This window comes from Nicotiana tabacum, chromosome 6, assembly GCF_000715075.1.
Source record: "Nicotiana tabacum cultivar K326 chromosome 6, ASM71507v2, whole genome shotgun sequence".
Taxonomy (NCBI): Eukaryota; Viridiplantae; Streptophyta; class Magnoliopsida; order Solanales; family Solanaceae; genus Nicotiana; species Nicotiana tabacum.
This window is the reverse complement of record NC_134085.1, coordinates 160,416,899-160,439,335: the sequence shown is the minus strand read 5'-3', so window position 1 is coordinate 160,439,335 and position 22,437 is coordinate 160,416,899. Positions and strand designations below refer to the sequence as shown.

Sequence of the window (22,437 nt, the reverse complement as noted above, 5' to 3'; positions counted from 1 at the left end):
GTACAAATATGTGTGAAAATCTGACTATTGGTTGTCGATAGCCACTATCAAAAAATCGCAATCAGCAATTACTCTATATACATTTGTAACGAGCATCACATCTCTTTTTGGCCTTTCTTGATTGTACTATACTTGGCCTTTCTTGTTTGTACTATACTTGATCAATGATGATATCTTGGTAGGGGCCTAATTTTAGAGCACAATCTAGCTTAATGATGGGCCAGAGGGTATATGAAAAATGTCAAATGCGTCAATTTCTATAGACCATATTTCCTCAACAAGACTCCTGACTTGGATGTGACAATCCTTAAACATAATTCAGATTACAGAATCAATGTGATATGAAATTCAGTACTAGCAGAAACAGCTCTGTAATTGGAAAAGAAACCAAAAGAATATTGCGCCAACCATAAAACAATAGGATGTTCGTGACAATATGTATGCTGTATTCCAATATTTCATGCGGAAGCAAAGAAAGGTTCATACTGAAATGCAATCCAACTACTAAAAGAAAGTTACTGCCGAAAGAGCATCAAACATCAGTACTACCTAGACGTGAGAAGATGCTCGCGGTTCTTAGTTTCTCTAGGTTACGTTCTATCATCTGGAAATCAATGAAAAATTGTCCATTTCGGTCCCAAAGAAAACCACCAGAAGGCTGGACCACTGCATGCCTTGCAAAAGTAGATCCCACTACAGAAAAGGATGATTCTCTATAGTTTGACTCTAAGACTGACACCAGTAGAGTTTGAAGTCTAGCTCTAGCATGAACAAGCAATCCTATAAATCCCCACTGCATTAGCATCCAAGAGATTATGCTACTTCTATTGTCATGGGACAAAAGATGTATGCAGATAGCTAGTAGGGATCATGCGCACAGATGGAAAAAAAGTGCAACATGGGTAGGCTCTGGCTTATTCGGTTTTGACTGTTACTATTTCCTAAGACCTAGTTGCCAAACAGTAAATAGCCAAGACAAAGGGTCAAACATCAGTTAGATCTGGCATTTCAATTCAGGGTAATATTTCACCTATGTTGAAGTTCTATTTGACCTTCCAATTCTCAAACTCAGTTGAGTTTAACATAAACGAACTGGCATTTCGATGCCCACCACCACCAAATGCCTGCGAAATCCCAAGAAATACATTATATATGACGTCAAACTATATTTTATTACTCAATGAAAGACATGAAAAGCAAACAAGGCAAGAATACCCTAAGAACCTGAGAGATAGATGTTGTGTCCTCATCACCAATGCTCCTCAGGCTAACTTTTAACATTTGATCATTTTCAAGCTCCGGTACCTTATAAACAACAGCTCCAATCCCCCTGACATACAGTCCACGAGAACAATGAAGTATTATTTCTACAAGCATCACTCGGCAATTAATAAAATAAGATTAATAATCATTGCTAGCTTGATTTTGAAGCTTCGTGAAATGACATGATTGTCGAAATTCAAAGTATGGTTCAAGAAGAAACCATGACTATTTTTCTTTAAAATTAGTTCAAGTTATCATTCTTTAAAATTTCTTCTTTCATGAATTCATGATCATCCACTTTTTTGGAGTTATAGGACCGAGCGACATTGATGCAAACTTTGTCACTCACCCTATACCAGATATACACAGTAATCAAGTCTTGGTAGGTATTAGGTGCAGTGGTAATGAAGAACATTTTTATTAAAGTTAGAACTAACGAAGACCAACTCTATATTTTTCATAAACCCTCCAATATTTTTCAACAGCTTATTGTCCTGTCATTGTCAAAAAATTTGAAACAGCTGCTCTCTCAACTTTCTTAAGCAAGTCCTCAACTTCATGCATATCAAAAATAAATCTATTGATGCATGAACATCTTTGGGGTCAGCTACTCAAATTGCTGCTCTTTCAACTTTCTTCCGCAAGTCCTCAACTTTATGCAAGTCAAAACAGATCTATTCAGCCTTCAGTTATATAGGAATTCTTCTATATACTATGCCAGAATAATAAGTCACGTCATTCTGAATTTCTACCAATAAACTGGGCCAAATGCTAAAATTTGTAAACATTGTCCAACTACAATCATCTTATGTCAAGAGAGTAACACCACACTGCTTTGTACTCTCTAATATTCCAAGTTCTGCTTATTATGTTACGCGAACTCTTCATTCGCCTAATACACATGGCAGCTCATTTAGATCTTTCAACGACCAACCTACCAAAGGAAAGTATAAAAACAGAAACAGAAAAGTGAAACTAGCAATACTGGTTCAGGTTACAAGTATATTTGAAGTAACCACCTGAAATCTAGTTTTCAAGGTAAAAGCCTTACTGTTTTCTGACACAAACCCCATTAATCCAACTTCCAACCTATAAATGAAATGAGTGGCATTAGCAAAACAAATTTGCACCTTCGTGATGCAAAAAGGTTTCTTTTCATAGTTTTAGACAACTACATACTATTAAGAACTTATCACATAACTAAAAGTGTCCTCTATCCAACCAATTTAGCTTCTAAATGAGGTGATCGCGTACTTCAACATAGTATGAGCGCAGGTAGAGATCCTGATTCAAGTCTCACTGCTATCAACTATCAAAAATTTCCATGTGCTTGACCCAAGAAAAATATCAAGCTTCACTTAGGAAGCATGTTAAGACATAATTAAAAAGAAACATATCATCTTTCTACCAACTTAAGCTTTTAGATAAGGTGATATATTTCAATAAACCGAAAAGTGCATTTACATCATCCCAATTTCTTTGAATAAAGTATGTTCATGAAATCAAAAGTGCTTGCTTCAACTATAAGATAGGCAATTAATTATATTAACCTTATGTCAAACTCATATAATGAGCAATGCATCACAAGATACAGAGAGATGGTCGGAAAGGAGGAAAAGAAAAGAAATAAGGCATGAAAAAAAATAAAAATAAGGCATCATAGAAATTGAAACACACAAGAAGCAGGGAAGTACAAACCTCAACTTCATATTACGACTTCTAACAGCCAATTGGTTCCCAAGCTCACTTCTTAACTCGGACAAAGAATCTGCATTAACTGCCTGCAGAAAAAGATTGAATCATCTTGTCATTCTCAAATCCTCAGAGCAATATGTAATTATTTATAAATCTAGTCTATAGTAAATATTGCACCAAACCATAACATCTGGTTGCTGATAATTTCTGAGTTTAAGCATTGTGACCAAAATAGGGTATATTAATATTAAGTGAAATTAGAGGAGCACCCTTAGAAAGAATTCATGTATAAACACTGGGCATATTCATTCTTTTCTTCCAAGGCACCAGATACATATAAAGTAGTACATTGAGCCATTGAGCATTTGCAGATAAACAGCCTCCATAGTCCTTTGGGGACAAATTGGAGACATAAACAGCTTCCAAATAATAGACACATGATATCCATACCCTTGAATGAATCAGATAAAAAAATGACTTCATCCCCTCGCACACCTTTGAACCATTAATTTCACATACCTTATACAGGCAGGACCTTTTCAATAACCAGGACGCCACTAGGGAGAAATGACACATTAAGATTCAACTTCCACTTGATATAAAAATGAATGAAACTTTAGGAATTCCTAACATGAGTGGGATAAACACCAAACAGGAGTTTCCAGGGGTAAATAAAGCCAATCTACAATTTAATCTACTCAACTACAAACCTTAAATTATGTGACGGACATTAAGTATGATGACTATAAGACATAAAACAGCAACCTCACATGATTACTACAGACCTTATCTTATTTCTAACAGATTAACTCAAACTCCTGCCATTTGTTTGCTCTGAGTGAAGCACACAATTTAGATCGCACAAAAATGTACAGAAGATAATTTTTATTTAGGGAAAACCTCAGCAAGCAATATAGCATGTTTTTCTAGCTTTGCGCGGGGAATATATTGCATTTTTCCCTGCCCTTGATGATTTAGCACACTCTTTGTCTCCTAGACCTTTGCGCAGTAAATGATGACAACTTGTCATATCACTCTGGAAAATGTACATGTGCACATTTCTGTGAATACACTTTAAACAAAGAGAGTGGCAGTAGCTTGCCAGGCAGCCCAAGGCCACTTTACAATTGAGGTCTCCAATATGAAATGAACATTAGTCAGGAATTCCATTGGCAGGTTACAATGACGCAAAGAATATTCGAAGAAATGTCAGAACTACTACATTGAACCTTGAATGGGTTGACACTGCAAACCACATCTCTCCAACATTATAATCTGATTTCTGGTATAAAGTAAGATATTAAGCAGCAATCTCACATAATCAGATAGATTTTATCTGTATGCTGAGCTTGCTTATCCTTAATCCAGAGCAATATGAGGTACTGGGAGGATGGATAATTAACTTAAAGAGTAAAATACAGATATCTTTGGCTTTCAATTCCTATATTCTGTAGCCAAACCTCAGAAAGTTCATAAGGAGTTGACTTTTCTAGTTCCCATCTGATGTTACCTTAGCTTTTGCTTGTGTATCCAGCTGAATGTGTACGACTGGTAAGATTATATAGATTCTTAAATGCCCTAAGAGGGGATTAGACACATGGAACAGGAGGGAGGGGGTGATATTTTACAAATTCAAAGAAAAGGCCCTTAAAGGAGCAAGAACATAAAGATGTATTTAAGAGATACATTAAAGCGAAAAGGAGAAAAGAAAGAATATAAACACTTCCAATATTACCTTGTCCTCTTGCTCTAAATATGGTTAAAAGCAGTTCCACAGTAGAAAATTGAGACTATTTGTTTTCTTAAAAGACGCTGAGTTTTACAGAATTTGTGCCTAAAGTGTCAGGGGTCATTATTGGATATATAACTGATTAACATAAATGTTGTATTCCTCTTTTTTCTTTAGTTTTTGGCCCCCTTTGAATGAGTCAAAAGTCTATCACAAATGAGCCAATAGAAGCAAAACCTAGAAGTTGAAACAACCAAAACAAAACAAAAAAAGCAACATATCAAAAACAACAAAGAAAATGACCTACTCAAGCTCCATAGAGCTAACAGGAAGGGGGGGGGGGGGGTTATTGGCGAAAAACATGTCCTTCCAGACAATTATCCTTCACTTCGCCAGTTCCATACACGAGTTGCCTACATCCTTAGTATTATGCCTAATCAGCTAAGACACCTTACTTCCAACCTTCTACAATATTAACCAGCGCTCTCATTGTCTCCTCAAATCAAAATAAAGTAGCCATACAATTTTCCGCAAGTTGTTATACTTCTTTGGGTTTTCTTCTGGAATCAATATAACTAAGAGGATCACTAGTAGAATAATAGCAGCTAAAGGACATGGTTCCCTACAACGATAAGACTTCGATAGCTCAATCTCATATGATCCGTAAAACCCTAAAGAACAGCCTTTGCATGATAAACAAAAGAAATCTGAATGACCGGTCATACAAGAGGAACCGGCCTAATCATTTGACTGTCATGACTTTGGCAACTAGTTCATGTCAGCCAAGAGTAAGATTGGGAAAAGATCATATTAGAACACTACCATAAAACAAAAGATTTACGGCTAGTTATTTAGCTAATCTTCTAACACAGCTTGAAGGCAGACTCCTGAAAGAGTTGTTCTGATATGAAACCAAGAAGTAAAAGACACATAACCTATATCGTAGAAGCTTGAAAAATTGGAGTGTAACACCTTATATGATGTTCAATTGTTCATTCACCTCCTCACAAAGAAATAGTCATTAAGTACATTCAAGATATTCAGATGTAGAATACATAAGGCACCTTGTAAATTTTTTTTTAATAAGAAAAAAGTAAGTATCATTTTTCATACCATATACACGTTCCACTTCCTAGAACCCCCCCCCCCCCAATCATTTTTCATTTGAAAGCTTAAATTCCAATTACAAGTGATGGCAAAAACTTAGTCTTTGGCTCATTGACAACTTCCAAAAAGCGATCTAGTACTATTAAGGTGATCTCACAAGCTCTAAAGCCATGAAAGGTGCATCATGGGTTATAAGAATAACAATACTCGTTTGCTTTTTAACAGTAAAAAAACAAAAAAAAATACTTGCTTGCATTTATCATTCTTCAGAAGGATTCAGAATGCAGTATGAGTCCTTCAGCAATCAATAGTTTTTCCGTGAGCATTGGGAGTTAGCACAAAATCATTTGTTTATCCATGTGTGAAGAGCAAGCCATAAAGCCTAGAATGTATTCAATGTAGCTGCTCATAGCTAGAAATAGAAACTAGTGTTGATTAAATGCACGTGATGGCATATTGCTTATTTAACAACCAAAAGTTCATTATGAAAAACCTCCATAGTCACGAGATGAACAGGTCTTGGATCTTTACCAGGCAACAACCAAATGTTCCAGCTCCAAGTGCTATCTCAAACGACTTCTCAAGGACCTCATCAATTCTTTTCTGCTTGTGGGACAAACTTATCTTTCCTTGCTCAATAAGAGATTTTAGATCCAAAGCAAGCAACTGCAGGAAAGGAAATCATTAGAGTACGGAACAGCCTGCAAGACACAAAAGTAAATTTGGGCAATAGAAAACTGCTTTGATTATGTTCAAGTATATGAAATTGGTGCAAGTAACCAGGATTCAAAAATTCAAATGAATCTGCTGGACTTTGTGCCAAAGAACATCACCAATTTTCCCAAAACTTCTAAGCCTCTCAGTTATTTGCGGAAGCAAAAAGGGTCAGAGCTATATTGAGTTGTTGCATCAGTTCCTTACTTCCAGTGGATCTAATTCTGGCATGTGATACACTGACACTTCTTTATTCAGAAAACCTATTCAACCACGGGTATATTCTGTGTGCATGAATATATCAGTCCCGGAAATTGACGCTTTAATTATCATTTGCACGCATAGTATCTTCCCTTGGCAGAATTCACAGTCAATAGGACTCTCAATTAGTTGGGTTTATAACCACTTCAATAACAAAACAGTTGCTCATTAGAAAATAAAACAGGCAGTAGGAACAACCTGTTGAAACAAGGAGGGGTTCAAATTGACATCATATTCAATATTACGATCATCCAAGCCGCTGCTGAATGCTTTACTGTCTGGAAGTTTCCATCTCCACAAATCTCTGTCCTCTATATATTCGAATAATCTCCTAACATTGTCAAATTCACCAATCTTTAGTGCATCGACATCGGCAGCTTTGTTATTGTCCCCATTTATGAGCTTCTCCTTGAAATAATCATAAGCAATAGTAGCCCCACTTCTATCCATGTCGATCACTTTAATCAAATTTTCACTCACATATGTCCCTCCACCTAACAGCTCTCGTGCCGTTTTGTGATGGTCTAATACTACTACACTGCATACCAAAAAAAAATAGAAATGAGCATAGAAACCGCAAGCATTTTGTGATTTCATAAAATTCTCAAATACATACAGTTAAAAACATTTAGCCCAAAAGAATAAACTTTAAACAAAAACAAAATGTGCTAGTGGGAGTCAGCAGGTAGCCAGTGGAATAGTCGAGGTGTGCCTAAGCTGCCTGGACACCACCGTCATAAAAAATAAAAAAATAAAAATTTTAACAAAAAAAATTCAAAAAAATGAGTCACGAGATGAAAATTAAGTGATGAGAGGGTGGAAAAGAAAAAAGGTGTCAAAATAGAAAGAAACTGTAAAAATTAGTCACCATTTTGGCAACAACTACAAAGACAGAAAATATAGAATCTATGAAGGCTATAGTTTCCCAATCAAAGTGACTTCTAATGCAATTATCTTTATGTCACCAGTGTGTCTAAACTTTGCTGAAGTAAGCATAAACCAGATATGCTAAAACTGAGAAGATAAGAAAAACTTACCAGTCAACTTTAGAGTGGAGTTGGTGAACAAAACCAGATGGACCCACAAAATCCAAGAGGTAAACATGATCAATTTCATTTAGAGGAAGGTCTTCCACCCTATAAACAGAAAGATAAAGTAGAAAATACCATTTAACAATGACTTAAAAGGGAATGTACAAGAAACAAAGAGAGATATCTATTTACCTGATAGGAGAGTAAACGGCGTTTGGGAAGTAGAGGGGAGTAATGTGAATGGAAGAAAAATAAAGGTGAGCGGCCAAAGCAGCAAAAGCTCCATCGGGGCAGGGGTAATGGTAAAGAACTGCGGGTCTCTTCATCAGGGTTGACGGTGGCGGTTTTGTTTCTCCTGGGGTAATAGACGTAGTCCTGAACTTGGAAATCAAACTGGGAACTCTGTGATGTCTACACAAGGAGAACATCTAGGCTCATAACGCCGTTCAGTTTAGAAAGCTCTTTTATTTCTATTCACAGTTTAATATTATTTTTTTAAATAAAAGATAATTATCAAAATTAAATAAGCTTTTCCACGTTACACTAATTCTTCCTTTTTCTTGAACTGTGACTCTTGCCCTCTAACAAAAGGGGAAGAAAAAAAAAATAGAGACTCTAAACATTTCTCCTTTTTCATATCCCTTGATTTTCTCTCTCAAAAATCAGTGTTCCCCTCACTCGCTTTCTCTCTCTGCAGACCTCTTTGGGTGCTGTGGAGGTTCAGGTAATAATCGGGTTTCTGATGTTTTCTAATAGACGTGGTTGGTTTGTGTATTTGCTTTTGGTCTGTCTGATTTTCACCGGTGAGCTTTACTCTCGTTACAGATAGAAGGATAATGGGATCTCGGTTACAGATTGAAGGAGATGAATCCGTACTTGTACGGGTCACTCACTCCAATATTAAGAGCTTTTCGCCTGAAATCCGGTTTTCACTTCAGGTACTCGCAAGTTTCTCACCTTTGCTTAGTAGTAGTATCAGTTATGCTGGTTCCTCTATTACTATAATTAGATCAATTGTATAGTTGGACTTAAATTTCAAATCTGCAAAGACATATGATCGGCTTTACATCTGTTCTCGATGAGTTTATTAGTTAGACTTCCAAATGGCTCATCTTTGATATAATAGAAGTAACGATTGGGGCTCGTAATTCATTTGAATGTATTTGTGCTGTGCATTACAGTCCAATGTCTCTTTCTTTTCAGATGACAGTGGAAGCCGTTAAAGAGAAGCTTTGGAAAAAGTGTGGTACTTCTGTCAATTCAATGTCCCTAGAGCTCTATGATGAAACTGGTGCTAAAATCTCAGTCCTAAGTGATAATGCAAGACCACTTGGTTTTTATTCCCCATTGGACTGGTTAGTAAAATTCTTTCAGTTCAAAGACCTAGCATATTTTAATTGTCCTTTTCTAGATAACAAACTCTCTGTATTATGTATTGAAATCAAGTCCTGTCTGCATTTTGTGCAGAAAGAACTTGAACTAATACGGACATATATATTTGGATTAACCAATCTGCATTTGCAGTTATCGCCTGCATGTCATTGATCTTGATCCATCATCAGTGACTTCTGGAGGTTGGCTCGAGGACACATCACTTGTGGAGAAGTACACTATCTCTGACGAGGCTTATGGGAAACTTGGTGGTAAATGCTGACGAGTTTCACTTGGCATATTTGCTTTACAAATGTCTTCTTTAATTTTATTTCTCCTTGGCTCGAATACAATGCCTCTTCAAGTCAATTTACTCCTCAATTTGTTTCCCGGGCAATTAGGGTTTATTAGTGGATGACATAATTTGAAAAATAATTCCGTGAGATGTAGAGCCTTTGGAAAACAGTGGATCTTCCTGAATTTGCTTCAGTTTCTTGCCCTTGTGGTTCTAAGATGACTGTAGAACACTCGTACTCTTTAGATCTTTGGTTTTCCTCCATTTTTCTGACGTAAGTCACTATGGACATCTTTCTAATTTTACATGACAAGTTACCTATTATGGTTTAACCAGGAAGGAGTCACATGATACAAATGATTATATATATTAGAGCACACTTTACCTGTTCCAAAAAAAAGGATATAAATTTTGTAGCAAGATTTTATTGTCCAATCAAACATCTTTTGTTTTGCTATTACGCTAGGTGCAAGTTTTATCTAATTGATCACGTTCCTAACCTACAAATGAGACTCTTGTAATTTTTGACTGGTTGACTTATGTCTTAATATCCAACTGCATGGTCCATGAAGTTAAAATGGAGGCATGTTCAGTCTCTTTGGAGATGCAAAGAACTGAAGAAGTAGCCGTATGACTGTAATTCTTTTTTTCCATTTGTAGAATTCAAATGACAGTTTTGCGATGGCTTATAGTATGTCTTCAGTCGCTAAATTAACATGATTTCATTGGAGGACCAAATGCTGCAATATGCTAGCAAATATCTTTTTTCTTTGATAAAGTAATTTTTTTATAAATGTGGAAGTACCCGCGCGTATAAGTCGTGTACCAAAATATAGATACCCTACAGGATAATACGGCTTTCTACAAATGGCATCCAATCTTGTAAGAAAACATGGATTTCATGGGTACCAGAAACTAAGTATAAAAGGCATGCTAAACTTATTTTTTGTCCCTTAAAAGCTCTGATATTTCTCTCTTTCCACAAGAACCACATGAATCATGATGGCTCCTAGGGTGGCGTCCCATGCTCTCTGTCTTTTCTTCCTGGGTTGGGTCCTTGAGTTGACAAGTTTGCTGCGACTTTCTAGGTACTTTCAGAAAATTCAAGGAAAAATTGCCGCTTAAGCAACCGCCTGGTCAAGAATCTAAAGTAAGTTTTCTACTAATATTCCAATGTTTATAAAAAGTTAAAAACTTATGGTAAATTACTTAGACTTCTGCTCAACAAGAACAACATCCCAGTGAAATACTACTAGTGGGGTCTGGGGAGGGTAGTGTGTACGCAGACCTTACCCCTACCCCGATGGGGTAGAGAGGCTGTTTCCGAAAGACCCTAGGCTCAAGAAGACAAAAAGAAGGCGAAAAGAGGCAATCTATCAGTACCATCAATAGAAACCATAGAGCAAGGAACAATATCACCAGAACCAGAAAATAAGTGAAAAGCAAAACAATAACCAGTAGATAAAGCACAGCACTAAGAGGAACGAAAGAATAGTGTGAACTCAACATTAACCACTAACAGTCGAAGACCAAGTCCTAACAGACTATCCTCACTCTGCGACGCCGTAGAGATATTCTCAACTACCTCCTAACCTACAATCTTAATGCTCGATCTCCACAACTTCCTGTCTAGGGCCATGTCCGCGGTAATCTGAAGCCTCACCATGTCCTGCCTGATCACCTCTCCCCAATACTTCTTAGGCTGCTTTCTACCTCTCCTCGTGCCTACCAAAGCCAGCCGCTCACACCTCCTCAATGACGCATCTGGGCTTCTCCTTTGGACGTGCCCGAACTATCTGAGCCTTGCTTCCCGCAGCTTGTCATCCATGGGGGCGATACCCACCTTCTCCCGAATAACTTCATTCCTAATCTTATCTATCTTGGTGTGCCCGCACATCCACCTCAATATCCTCATTTCAGCTACTTTCATCTTTTGGATATGTGAGTTCTTAACTGGCCAGCACTCAGCCCCATACTACATGGCCGGTCTAACTCTAACCACCGCTCTATAAAATTTACCTTTGAGAATCTGAGGCACTTTCTTGTCACACAGGACTCCAGACGTTAACCTCAACTTCATCCACCCAACCCCTATACGGTGTGTGACATCCTCGTCAATCTCCCCTTCCCCTGAATAACCGACCCAAAGGTACTTGAAACTACCCTTCTTGGGCATGACTTGTGAATCAAGCCTCACATCCAACCCCGCTTCCGTCGGCTTAGCGCTGAACTTGCACTCTTGGTACTCTGTCTTAGTCCTGCTCAACTTGAAACCCTTAGACTCAAGGGTCTATCTCCAAACCTCCAGCCTCTCGTTGACGCTGCCTCGCGTCTCATCAATCAGCACTATGTCATCAGCAAATAACATACACCATGGCACCTCCCCTTGAATATGGTGTGTCAGTGCATCCCTTACCGGGGCAAAAAGGAATGGGCTGAGCGCAGACCCTTGGTGTAACCCCATAACAGCCGGGAAATGCTCCGAGTCGCCTCCCACTGTCCTAACCCGAGTCTTAGCTCCATCATACATGTCCTTAATCACCCTAATGTAAGCAACCGACACACATTTTGCCTCCAGGCACCTCCATAGAACCTCTCTAGGAACCTTATCATAGGCTTTCTCCAAATCAATAAACACCATGTGCAAATCCTTTTTCCTTTCCTTGAATTGTTTCACCAACCTCCTAATAAGGTGGATAGCTTCCGTGGTAGAACTCCCCGGCATGAACCCGAACTGGTTGTCTGAAATAGATACCGTCCTCCTCACCCTCACTTCTACCACCCTCTCTCAGACGTTCATGGTATGACTCAGTAATTTGATACCCATATAGTTGTTACAACTCTGGATATCACCTTTGTTCTTATACAACGGAACCACCGAACTCCACCTCCACTCCTCCGGCATCCTCTTTGTTCTGAAAATAACATCAAACAACCCAATCAGCCACTCCAAGCCTGCTCTATTCACACACCTCCAAAATTCTACCGGAATTTCGTCTGGTCTGTAGCTCTGCCCCTACTCATCTTATGCATGCCTCCACGACCTCACCAACCTTGATGCACCTACAATACCTAAAGTCACAGTGACTCTCGAAATGCCCCAATTCACCTAGCACAATATCTCGGTCCCCTTCTTCATTCAAAAGTTTACGAGAGTAGGTCTGCCACCTCCACTTAATTTGATCACCCACCATCAACACTCTACTGTCCACGTCTTTAATGCACCTCACTTGATCCAGATCCCGAACCTTCCTCTCTCTCACCTTGGCCAGCCTGAATGACTTCTTCTCCCCGCCTTTGATCCCCAGGTCCTCGTACAGATGAGCAAAAGCCGCATTCTTAGCCTCCGTAAGCGCCAGCTTCGCCTCCTTCCTAGCTACCTTATACCTCTCACTGTTCGCTCTCCTCTCCTACTCGTCAGTGCTCCCTACTAGCTTCAAGTACGGCGCCTTCTTCGCTTCCACTTTACCTTGGACCACTTCATTCCACCACCAGTCGTCTTTGTGACCACCAGAGAAGACTTCTGCTCAAGTTTAACAAAATATCATGGATCTCCCCTTTAGTTTACTATGTTATTAGTTAGGACCTTAAATAGCTAAATTATTTTGAAAATTTCAACTTTATCTCCAAATTAACCCTCCAATCCGATTATATTACCCCAATAACATATGGTGGAGAGTAAGAGAAAAAGGTTGTTACTATGTTGATAGATCATTCTGTATGTATTTGGCATCAGCCTGATGCAACAATAGCAATAAAATTATCCTGATTTGTAAAACTAAAAAGAAGATGAAAGGGTTTTTCAAGCTTTAGCTGATTAACAGTTAATTCAACCGGCTTATTTTAACTGGATCACTCCCTTTCCCCTTTTCCCAGCATATTTAGTCTCCCACACCCATTTTCAGAGCAAACACTTTCACTTGACAAGCTCTAGCCTCACAACCCTCCCAGGCTCCCAGCACTTCACCCTTTCCCTCCCACATATCTTGTCTTATACCCACCTCTTCAGCACTTCACCCTTAAATGAAGGGCATTTTTTGGCATCTTACCAAATTTAGATGCCATCTAGAGTGGATGTTTGGAAGAGAAGGTCAGGTGGTTATGGAACTGCTGCAACGTTTAAGTTAATCACTGTCACTAAAATATAGCAAGTTCCTTGCCTCGCTACTTCTTTTTGGGAAGAGCTTTTTGGTGCTGAACAATACCAGTCGCTGAAAGTACTATTTGCTTGTCATTTTTGTGTCATGTTATTATATTTTGCGATGCTAGGTCTTTTATTCATTTCCTCACTTTGCTTTTTCTAACAGATATCTGACAACTTTATGGGAGATCTATGTGCAAATATTAAGGTTAGTTGATCTTTCCCTATTGCGGTTCTCTTTCAAGCTATTTAATATGTCTATTGCATTCTCATATTAAAGCAGTATATACATTCTTGACCATACTTCAGTTTTCTCACGTGAGCCTTTTAAATATGCAGTTATTGAGGCTTGCCTTTATGTACATTATTTTGGTATACGCTATCTCTTGCTGAAGCAAAGAGTTTGTTTGCTGATTGTCAGAGAAGATGCTATATACCTAATGAAATAGTTGACTAATATACCTGCCCTAAGTACCCTAAGAAATTTCCTTGTATGCATATTTCCTTTTAAACAATTTGCAACAATGTATTTTCCTGCAACTAAAAGTGCCTCCAACCCGAATTAGAAAATATATACATTCAAATAAATAGAAAGAGAAAGGTTTAACTTAGCATACATTAGGTAGTTATTGTAGATTAGTTTTTTTCTTTGATTGATCATTGATAGTTTGACTTGTAACTATGGGTGGAGATACATAATCTGTAGTAACACTTTCCATTTCATAGTTGTTACTACTGATACTTGATGGTAGGCCATCAATATGTTTATGACAAAACCATTTATACCTCGAGTGCTTCTATTTCTGAATGGAATTAAATTTGCAATTTGTTACCTGACCTGAAACACAACAGATAGGTTCTTTAGTTCATATACAGTACTTTTGTTGTTAAATTTGTTAAGATTCTTCCTTCTCTTTTATGTTTTCCTCTTCCCCTTTTTAGATATTTTTTTTCCCTCAGTGGGGGTGCAGGAGTTATGTTCTTCTGGATACTTCTTTCCTTTATTTTCTTTCTGCAACTTAGCATTTTCTGTTTCAGAAGAATAATCGTTTTGCGTTATGGTTAACTTGTTTGGTTCCAATTTTGTTATCTTCGTGATCACAGATAGGGGACAGATGTGAAGTGGAACCTGGAGAGAGAAGAGGGACGGTCAAATTTGTTGGTCAGGCAGAAACACTTGCACCTGGATTTTGGGTTGGAGTTCAGTTTGATGAACCAGCAGGAAAACATGACGGCATGTATGTCAGAAACACAAACTTCCTAGTTAAATCTTAGTTTGAAGTAGCTATACATATATTTTATTGGTAGTAACTAGCAGTAGAGAGTTTACTCTGTGAGGAAGCATGTGTTATGCATCTCTCTTATGAATGACTTGCCTACCGGTGAAAGATCGTATGGTTTGCTTGTATTGGCTCGTTTGCACCAATCCTTGATTTAGAAACTTTAGCCATGTTTACATGTCCAATTTCAACTGTAAGACATGCGTTAACCAATTCTTCACCCTTGGTGCTTATTATAGTCAGAAAAAATTTACCCTTGCATCCACAAGCTTAATAGATCTTTACTTGCATGAATTATTTTGAAGGAGATTTCAGATGATAAACTAGTTACGTGTTCCTTCTGTTATGATTGAACTCAATCTGGTGTTGACGATTCTGTTTTCAAACAGAAGCATTAGATTTCTTCTTCTCCAGGTCTAACCAAATATTTAGTCAATTGACTGTAAAATCTGTTACTAGCCTAGAGTTATTTACTGCTTTAGTTTCACGTCCTAAAGTTGGTGTACACAAATTTATGGCAAAGAACATACTAATTTTTGATAAATGTGATTTTCTTTTCTGGTGGGGTGGGTGGGCAGGTAATGGTGCACGTAAATAGCTATTGGTATATGCATTCACCAAATTAATTGGAAAATTGTATTTGAACTATTGGGATGCTACAGGATATAGAGGAGTGGAATAGATCCAGTTCCAATGGGGTTATAACTTAAGAGTTACTACCAAAGCACGGATGGTGCATAATCCACTCGAGATCTTGCTTCATAAGATGTTGGGATAAGTTTCATTTATGTGAAGAAAATAATTATCAACAGAAAATTGGGAATTTTAAAATAATGGGATAGCAATTTATAGGTAACAAGTTCAATTTATAGGTAACAAGTCATATGGAACTCACCTGTCCTGAGCAGCAAATGATGTATCTGCTCTGCTGCATTATAAAGTGTAATGCTTGGCCAGAGTTCTCTAAAGGTTTATTGCTGCAGATTCCTTTTGCCATAAATGCTTGCCTTGTGTATTGGCACACCGCACAAGTGATTTTTTTTTACTCTGATATATATCGTCTCCTATTGCTTTTTTGAGCCGAGGGTCTCCTGGAAACAGCCTCTCTACCCTTCGGGGTAGGGGTAAGGTTTGCGTACATATTACCCTCCCCAGACCCCACTTGTGAGATTATACTGGGTTGTTGTTGTTGTTGTATACTCCACACTTGCGATTTCACTTCTGAAGAAATGCTATATTTGGGAAACTGTTCAAAAGGTTCCTACAATAATTGCTGCATCTAAACCAAATTCTTCTCATATGTTTCACAGGGTGAAAGGGAAACGTTACTTTGACTGCCCTCCCCTTCATGGTGCAATGGTCCGACCAGACAAAGTAAAGGTTTGTATCAAGGGTATCGTTGCCATATTTCAATGCCCTAACAAACTTGCCGGATAATTTTCTGATAAAAAAATTATACTTGTCAGTTAATGTTGCTTGTATCTGTTTCATGCGTGGGCTGAAATGTGATATGGTTTATCTTCTTGAGATGGATATATTTACACTTATTACAAGTCATAGAATCTTGATTTGGGAATATTCATAATGTGAGAAGTTGGAGATGCTGTGATTAGAATGTCGTAAACTAACATCCAATTCCACTGTGCCTTTAGTGATTTATAAAATGAAGAGATTATTCTCAGCTGTTAATACTAGGCATTCAATATTAGCTATGGGACATCTAATGCAATTCAAGCTATACAACCTTGTTGCTTAGTTGAATGTCCACGTTTAAGAGCATGCTATGAAGATAAGAAGAGTCAGAGGCCTTTTCAAAAAAGATTCAGAGTTATATATCTTAAATCAAATGACTGCTAATTCTGAAGACTGGGAAAAAATCCTCCTCCTCTCTAGGAAGAAGGTGAATAGTAATTCCGTCACTATTCATCGGGCCATAACACCGGCATCCGGCGGTGGATTGTCGCAATCTTGGTGTCAAAAGAAGCATCTACTCTTTGCGCACAATCCCTAATTGGTTTCACTCTCAAATTCATAGCCAATTTTTCCAGATCTTAATTTTCATTTCGCGATTACTGTAGCGATTACTGTAGCGCGCAGAAATTGTAGTTAAATTCATGTGCTTCTTCACGACAATGGAGCTTTGAAGATCTTCGTGTCTGCTGCGACCTCTCCCCAGCCTTTGGCTGTGGGAGAGGCAATCCAAAACAACAAAGAAACAGTCCATAATCAGAATACAATGCAGTCATATGCATCGCAGCTGTTGCAAAAAAGTTCTGCCGCAAAATCGTCAAAATTGGAGTTATGTCCTGTTACGTTTGAACATGGTGAACCTTCTGTGGAATTCACCATTGAGGAGGTGAATGCTTTCACCATAGAAGAAGGGTTACATCAAGCAGTCATCATCAAGTTTTCATATGGAAAACCTGATCTTCAGAAGTTGCGACAGTTGATACCTAAACAATTCGACGTCAAAGGTTATTGCAATATTGGACAGTTGGAATATCATCACCTGCTGGTCAGGTTTGATTTATTCAATGATTATGTTCAGTTCCTCTCGAGATCGACTGGATATTTTAAATCCAAAGGCGACGAATACTTCTTCAGAACTTTCCCATGGACGCTAGGCTTCAATCCGAAGGAAGAGACTTCTATGGCAGTCGTCTGGATATCATTACCAGGTTTTCCACCTAATTTCTTTGCAAAGAGGTCTTTACTGTCTATAGCATCAGCTGTTGGAAAACCTCTTGCTGTGGACAAGGCCACACAACAAAGAACCAGACCTAGTGCTGCTAGAGTTAAAGTTATAATTGATTTGTTAGACAAACACCCCAAAAAGGTTAAGCTTCAGATTGTGGATAGAGCTACTGGTAAATATGTCGTGCATTATCAGGAAATAGTGTATGACAATCTTCCTAAGTATTGCAATTGTTGCAAGCATCAAGGGCATGACAAAAATGTGCGTCGAGTAATGAAAGTACAAGATGAAACAGAGGGAACGACAGAGAGGGTGCATATGAACAGTGATCTGCCTGTTATGGAGGGTACTAATGTAGAAAAGTTACAAGGGGATGCAAGGGATTATTTAAATGCTATTAGAGCTGGACAAATAGGTAAGGATTTACCAAATAAGGATGATAAACAAGGACTTGACACAGCAAAAGAAAATGCTGTTGATCAGCAGGTTTTGCAAATTGAAGGAGGAAAACAAAGTGTTAGCTTGAGCAACCAGAATGTCAATAATCCAGGCTTTAAAGAAATCACTGTAGGTGATGTTGCAAAATTGGATAAGGGTCCAACAAAGCCTTCACGAGATGTCCCTGCTAGCATAGCCTTAGCTAGGATTTCAAATGTCGTGAATCCAATTGTACAGGCCTATGATAACATGGCTAGTAAGGCAGCTGTATTTTCATCTGGTATAGGCTTCAAGAGTAATGCTGTATATGCCAAGGAATCTGATCAAACAATTAAAGGTGTCTCTATAGGTGTTGTTGATAAGGATGATCGAAGTGCTGGAGAACATACCAGCTTGTCAAGGAAAATAGTGGATAGCCCTACTGAGTTAATTGTTACAGCTGAAGATACTCCTAATGCTACAGCTGTTACACAGGTCTTTATGCAGCAGCAGACTTTGAACGTGCAAGCTGGGGTGCATGCGACTCTGAATGACATTGCAAAACCACGTAAAAATGCAGCAGCTACAGATGGTTCAAATTTGAATGCTACTGTTGCATTGATCTCTCATGCTGATAATTTCCCTTCAGTTACTAGACAGCTTGATACAAGGCGGATTCAGTCTAATTCTCAGCAAATATTAGGTGAAAAACTAGTAGCCTTTGTTGGTATTCCTGATGGTGTGAAGGCTAGCAAAACAAATGTGGAACTACTAGGTTCAAATTTGGAGGAAGCTGGTACATCAAGGGCAGTTGCTGATCGGGCTACTGCTGGGGTTATTAAAACTACTGCTTCACCTAGCAAAAACAATATTTCAGTTCATAAAACAAAGACGAGTGAAACAAACAATGTTACTGTTTCGAACTCATTTGAGGTTTTGATGAATGAACAAGATCTGGAAGATGTTTGGAAGGAAGGGCAGCAGGTTCAACATGAGACAAATATAAAACCCAGGCAATCATCAGCCACTAGAAAACAACAGCAACAATCAATTCCGAGTTCCAACAGTGGGAAACCAGTTCAAGGCAGTGGTAATGTGACGAAAGACAGGGTGTTCGACGAAGTGACTCTAAAAAATGAATTGGCAGAAATTTTGGGTGTTCGACGAAGTGACTCTAAAACCAAATTGGGAACTGAACTAACAAGCAACCAAGCTAATAGTTCCAATGTACCTATGTTGCATTTTTCCAATCATCATGTAGAGCGAATCATCAAAAATGCCCAAAATGAAATGATGATGAATTCTACTTTGGTTAAACAACCTTTGGTCACGCTGAATACTTCCGTATTTGATGTCCTATCTCAATCAGTGGAGTCGTTTGGGGATTTTGAAGGTGAATCTGGGCAGATCATGTTGTCAACGGGGAATAATAACGAGGTGATACAGTCAAATCTGAGGTTGATGGCTATCAAATCCAAGCTTGGGCAAGAGCAGCGTGAGGATGACGATGAAGAGGATTAGGGCGATGGTTTCGCTGGTTATTCATCAGAAGACGCTGATAAAGAGGTTAATCATGATAGTGCAGGGAAAGAGATTGATTCAATGGCCATGAAAAAACATGGTCAAGTACGAGCAGCAAGTGCCAAGAGTAATCTGAACCTCAATGCTCCTGCTTTTGTTCCCAGAAGTTATTCAAATTCTGGTATGCAAAATGCAGCAACAGGATCACCTTCAGTTACTGTGCAGCAGCAGCAAATTGATCCCAATTCCTCAAATACTAATCCTACAGGTGATCGAACTACAATAGTACCACCAAAAAATGGGCAGCTTCAAGGTGTGATAACCAGTACATATGCAACACCACCTACAACGAAGGTTAGTACAGCATCTAGTTCTAAAGGTGATCGAGAAGTCACAGCAGTGCAATTGGGACAGAATCAAATTGTTACAACTGTCCCAGTTATTTCAGAGGAGGAGAGAAAGCTTTTGGATGCAATTGGGAGTTCTACTTCGTTAAATCCTGTAAATCTAAATGCATATAGCACTGGACCTGTGAGTAAGAGCAGGAATAAAATGCAAAAAACTGATCAACATCAAAGCAAGGCAATGGTGACAAATACAAAGGGACAATCTGCATTGGTGACACTAGACATCGTCCAAAATGCTCCACAATCTGTGAATGTGGGGAGGGAAATTTTTGAAGAAGGAGAGGACGATGCAATGATACAACAATGCAGGGCAGCAAGAAAAGGGGATCTATCACCAATGCATAGTGGAAAAAGTTGCAAATCTCATACAAGGAAAAATAGTTGGGATGACAAGGTTAGTGATTTTTTAAATGTTAGGCGACCTCCAATGAGAGTTGCCAAACAAAAGAAGGCCGCCCCAACTGCATCTACAAAGTCCAATCGTTCAAAAAAGAAATCATGAATTTTGAATACATCTTGAAGAATTGGGGCTGTGATGAAAAAGAATTACAAATTGAAGAAATTACAAGTTCGGACAAAAAAGGACAACATTTTAATTCCTTCATCATTTTATTCTACCATTATGTTAGTATACTCATTTGTAATATCATCACAGAGTATGTTATAAACTCTGTGATGATCATTAAATATTTGGTACTTTCCAGTTCTTTCTTTTTACATGCTTGTTAGTAAGTGAGGCTTTTTATTTGCCTCAATAGGATTAGTAAGGTAAGGTTTAGCCCGGTTTGTGTTGCCTTGTTCCTATGCCTTTGGAAAATATCCACACGGCTATGAGATTATATGCCCTCGTGAGACGTTGCCGACAGCTACACCATGAATCCTCTACATGAGGCTGTCATCATAAGGCAGTGTGAGGCGCAGAGGAGTGATTATATAGCCAAGGCATATGGGTAACAATTCCGGTGCTATTGTCCCCTTATTTGTACTTTTCCTAATTGTTGTATTTTTCTTTTCTTTTATTAATAAAAAACTAGCCCTAGGCGCTTGCCTAGTGGATTGCCAAAAAAAAAAAAAAAAAATCAAATGACTGATAATTTAATGAGGAACATGGAGGACTCATGGCTTACCTTAGTTTTAAGAAGTTGATAAAATAGAAGTCAAGCTGTATTGGAGAATGTAAATGTGGGTTAGCTGTTAAGTTTTGTGATCTTGGGGGACACAGAACAGGGTGTGTAGTTGACTTCACATAGTCTGGTTGATCTAAAACTACAATTTTTGAAATTTCGTTTTCATAAAGGAGTCAAGAAATTAGAAATGGCTACCGGAAAACAAGTGCAGCCCCTTGACCGACTTCCCCAAGAAAAATGTTTGGGATGCAAATGTGAAAACAGTTCTGTGTTAGTGTTGTAAATTATTACATTAGATCTGGCCTTTTGACAAGCTCTAAATTTTGCGTTGCAGATTGGAGATTATCCAGAAAAAGACCCCTTTGAGGAAGAGGAAATTTAAATTTCAAGAAATCGCCAGTCTGCTGCTCCGTTTGCTTTGCTTGATCTTTTAATAGATTGGAAATGCTGGTTTTAAATATACAATTGAGCAGAAAAGATGAGCAGGCTTACCTAATTGAAAGTCACGGTAATACTCAGAAAATTTTCACGTCGATGACGAAACCTGAGTGAGTTATAACATTTGCTTGGCAGTTGTATACCAATTGCTATTGTGATTGTGAATGTGTTCTAACTGTTGATCATAAGTACAAATCGGTTGGCAAGTTTCAGAGATGTTTATTTCAGTGGACAGAAGCTAGTGATGGGGTGACATAGCAACCTAAGTGAAATATATCATATAGGATAGCCTCTTTTTTAAACTTCATCTTTTGGAGAACATTCTCCTTAGCACTTGTATCAATATATTCATCCCTTTCAAATCATTTACTGCAAAGTGTCCTACTGTCTTTAACATTTGTGTGGTTTCAGATAGGAACTAAAGCTAACTTTCAGCCTCTCCAAGAGGGTGCAAGTCTGCAAGATTAGGGAATGGAATGACTTGAATGCAAGAACATGTGACATTGGCTGTCCCAGTGTATACTTATCTATCGTAGAGGTTATCTACCTACAAGTAATGTTGAAGAACTGAAAGAAACAAGAAATCAGAGTCTCAAATAATGATAAATGTAAATATGCTGCAATTGTGACTTATTACAAAAATCTGAAGAGAAAAAAGCCGTAGTGCGTTTCCAGCAACCAAAATTTGCTTGAAACCGTCGAGGAGACGCGGCTCCCTAGAGGAACAAAAGCTGGCTTAGGAGTCTTTTTTAACCCATCGTTGGAAGTGCTGCTCACTGCATAGCATAGGTGTAATTATCTGCCTAACTAACCACATTAGAGGCCCTTGGGTAGTGCATTTAGAAGCCATCAGTCATCTCTGCGGAAAAACAAGGGAGTTTATTCAAACAGTTAAGACCACTATCAAAAGGGGAAGAAAAGACAACTGCGTTTCAACAATGCAAA

At 38.3% G+C, this 22,437-nt stretch overlaps 2 protein-coding genes across 5 annotated transcripts; one reads left to right on the top strand and one right to left on the bottom strand.

The window, feature by feature from the left end:
- Positions 1–429: 429 nt before the first annotated feature.
- Positions 430–8,353, bottom strand: LOC107827818 (uncharacterized). 4 transcript variants are annotated; one of them, XR_001657619.2, is made up of 8 exons: positions 7,993–8,352; positions 7,807–7,905; positions 6,968–7,307; positions 6,326–6,460; positions 2,962–3,044; positions 2,315–2,352; positions 1,225–1,330; positions 430–1,124 (listed from the first exon to the last, which is right to left on the bottom strand). XR_001657619.2 is itself a non-coding variant. In XM_016655024.2 (7 exons), the coding sequence occupies exons 1-7, from the start codon at positions 8,226–8,228 to the stop codon at positions 1,044–1,046; spliced, it is 1,080 nt and encodes a 359-aa protein (XP_016510510.1). In that variant the 5' UTR covers positions 8,229–8,350; the 3' UTR covers positions 430–1,043. The 4 variants fall into 4 exon arrangements, 2 of the variants coding, with proteins under 2 accessions (XP_016510510.1, XP_016510508.1); XR_001657620.2 differs by having other exon boundaries at positions 988–1,124; positions 1,216–1,330; positions 7,993–8,353; XM_016655024.2 differs by lacking the exon at positions 2,315–2,352 and having other exon boundaries at positions 7,993–8,350.
- LOC107827820 (tubulin-folding cofactor B-like) lies at positions 8,036–21,854 on the top strand. The gene is made up of 10 exons (XM_075255727.1): positions 8,036–8,160; positions 8,498–8,524; positions 8,626–8,738; positions 9,004–9,155; positions 9,325–9,443; positions 10,555–10,616; positions 13,774–13,815; positions 14,712–14,845; positions 16,198–16,267; positions 21,389–21,854. The coding sequence occupies exons 3-10, from the start codon at positions 8,637–8,639 to the stop codon at positions 21,434–21,436; spliced, it is 729 nt and encodes a 242-aa protein (XP_075111828.1). The 5' UTR covers positions 8,036–8,160; positions 8,498–8,524; positions 8,626–8,636; the 3' UTR covers positions 21,437–21,854.
- Positions 21,855–22,437: the final 583 nt, after the last annotated feature.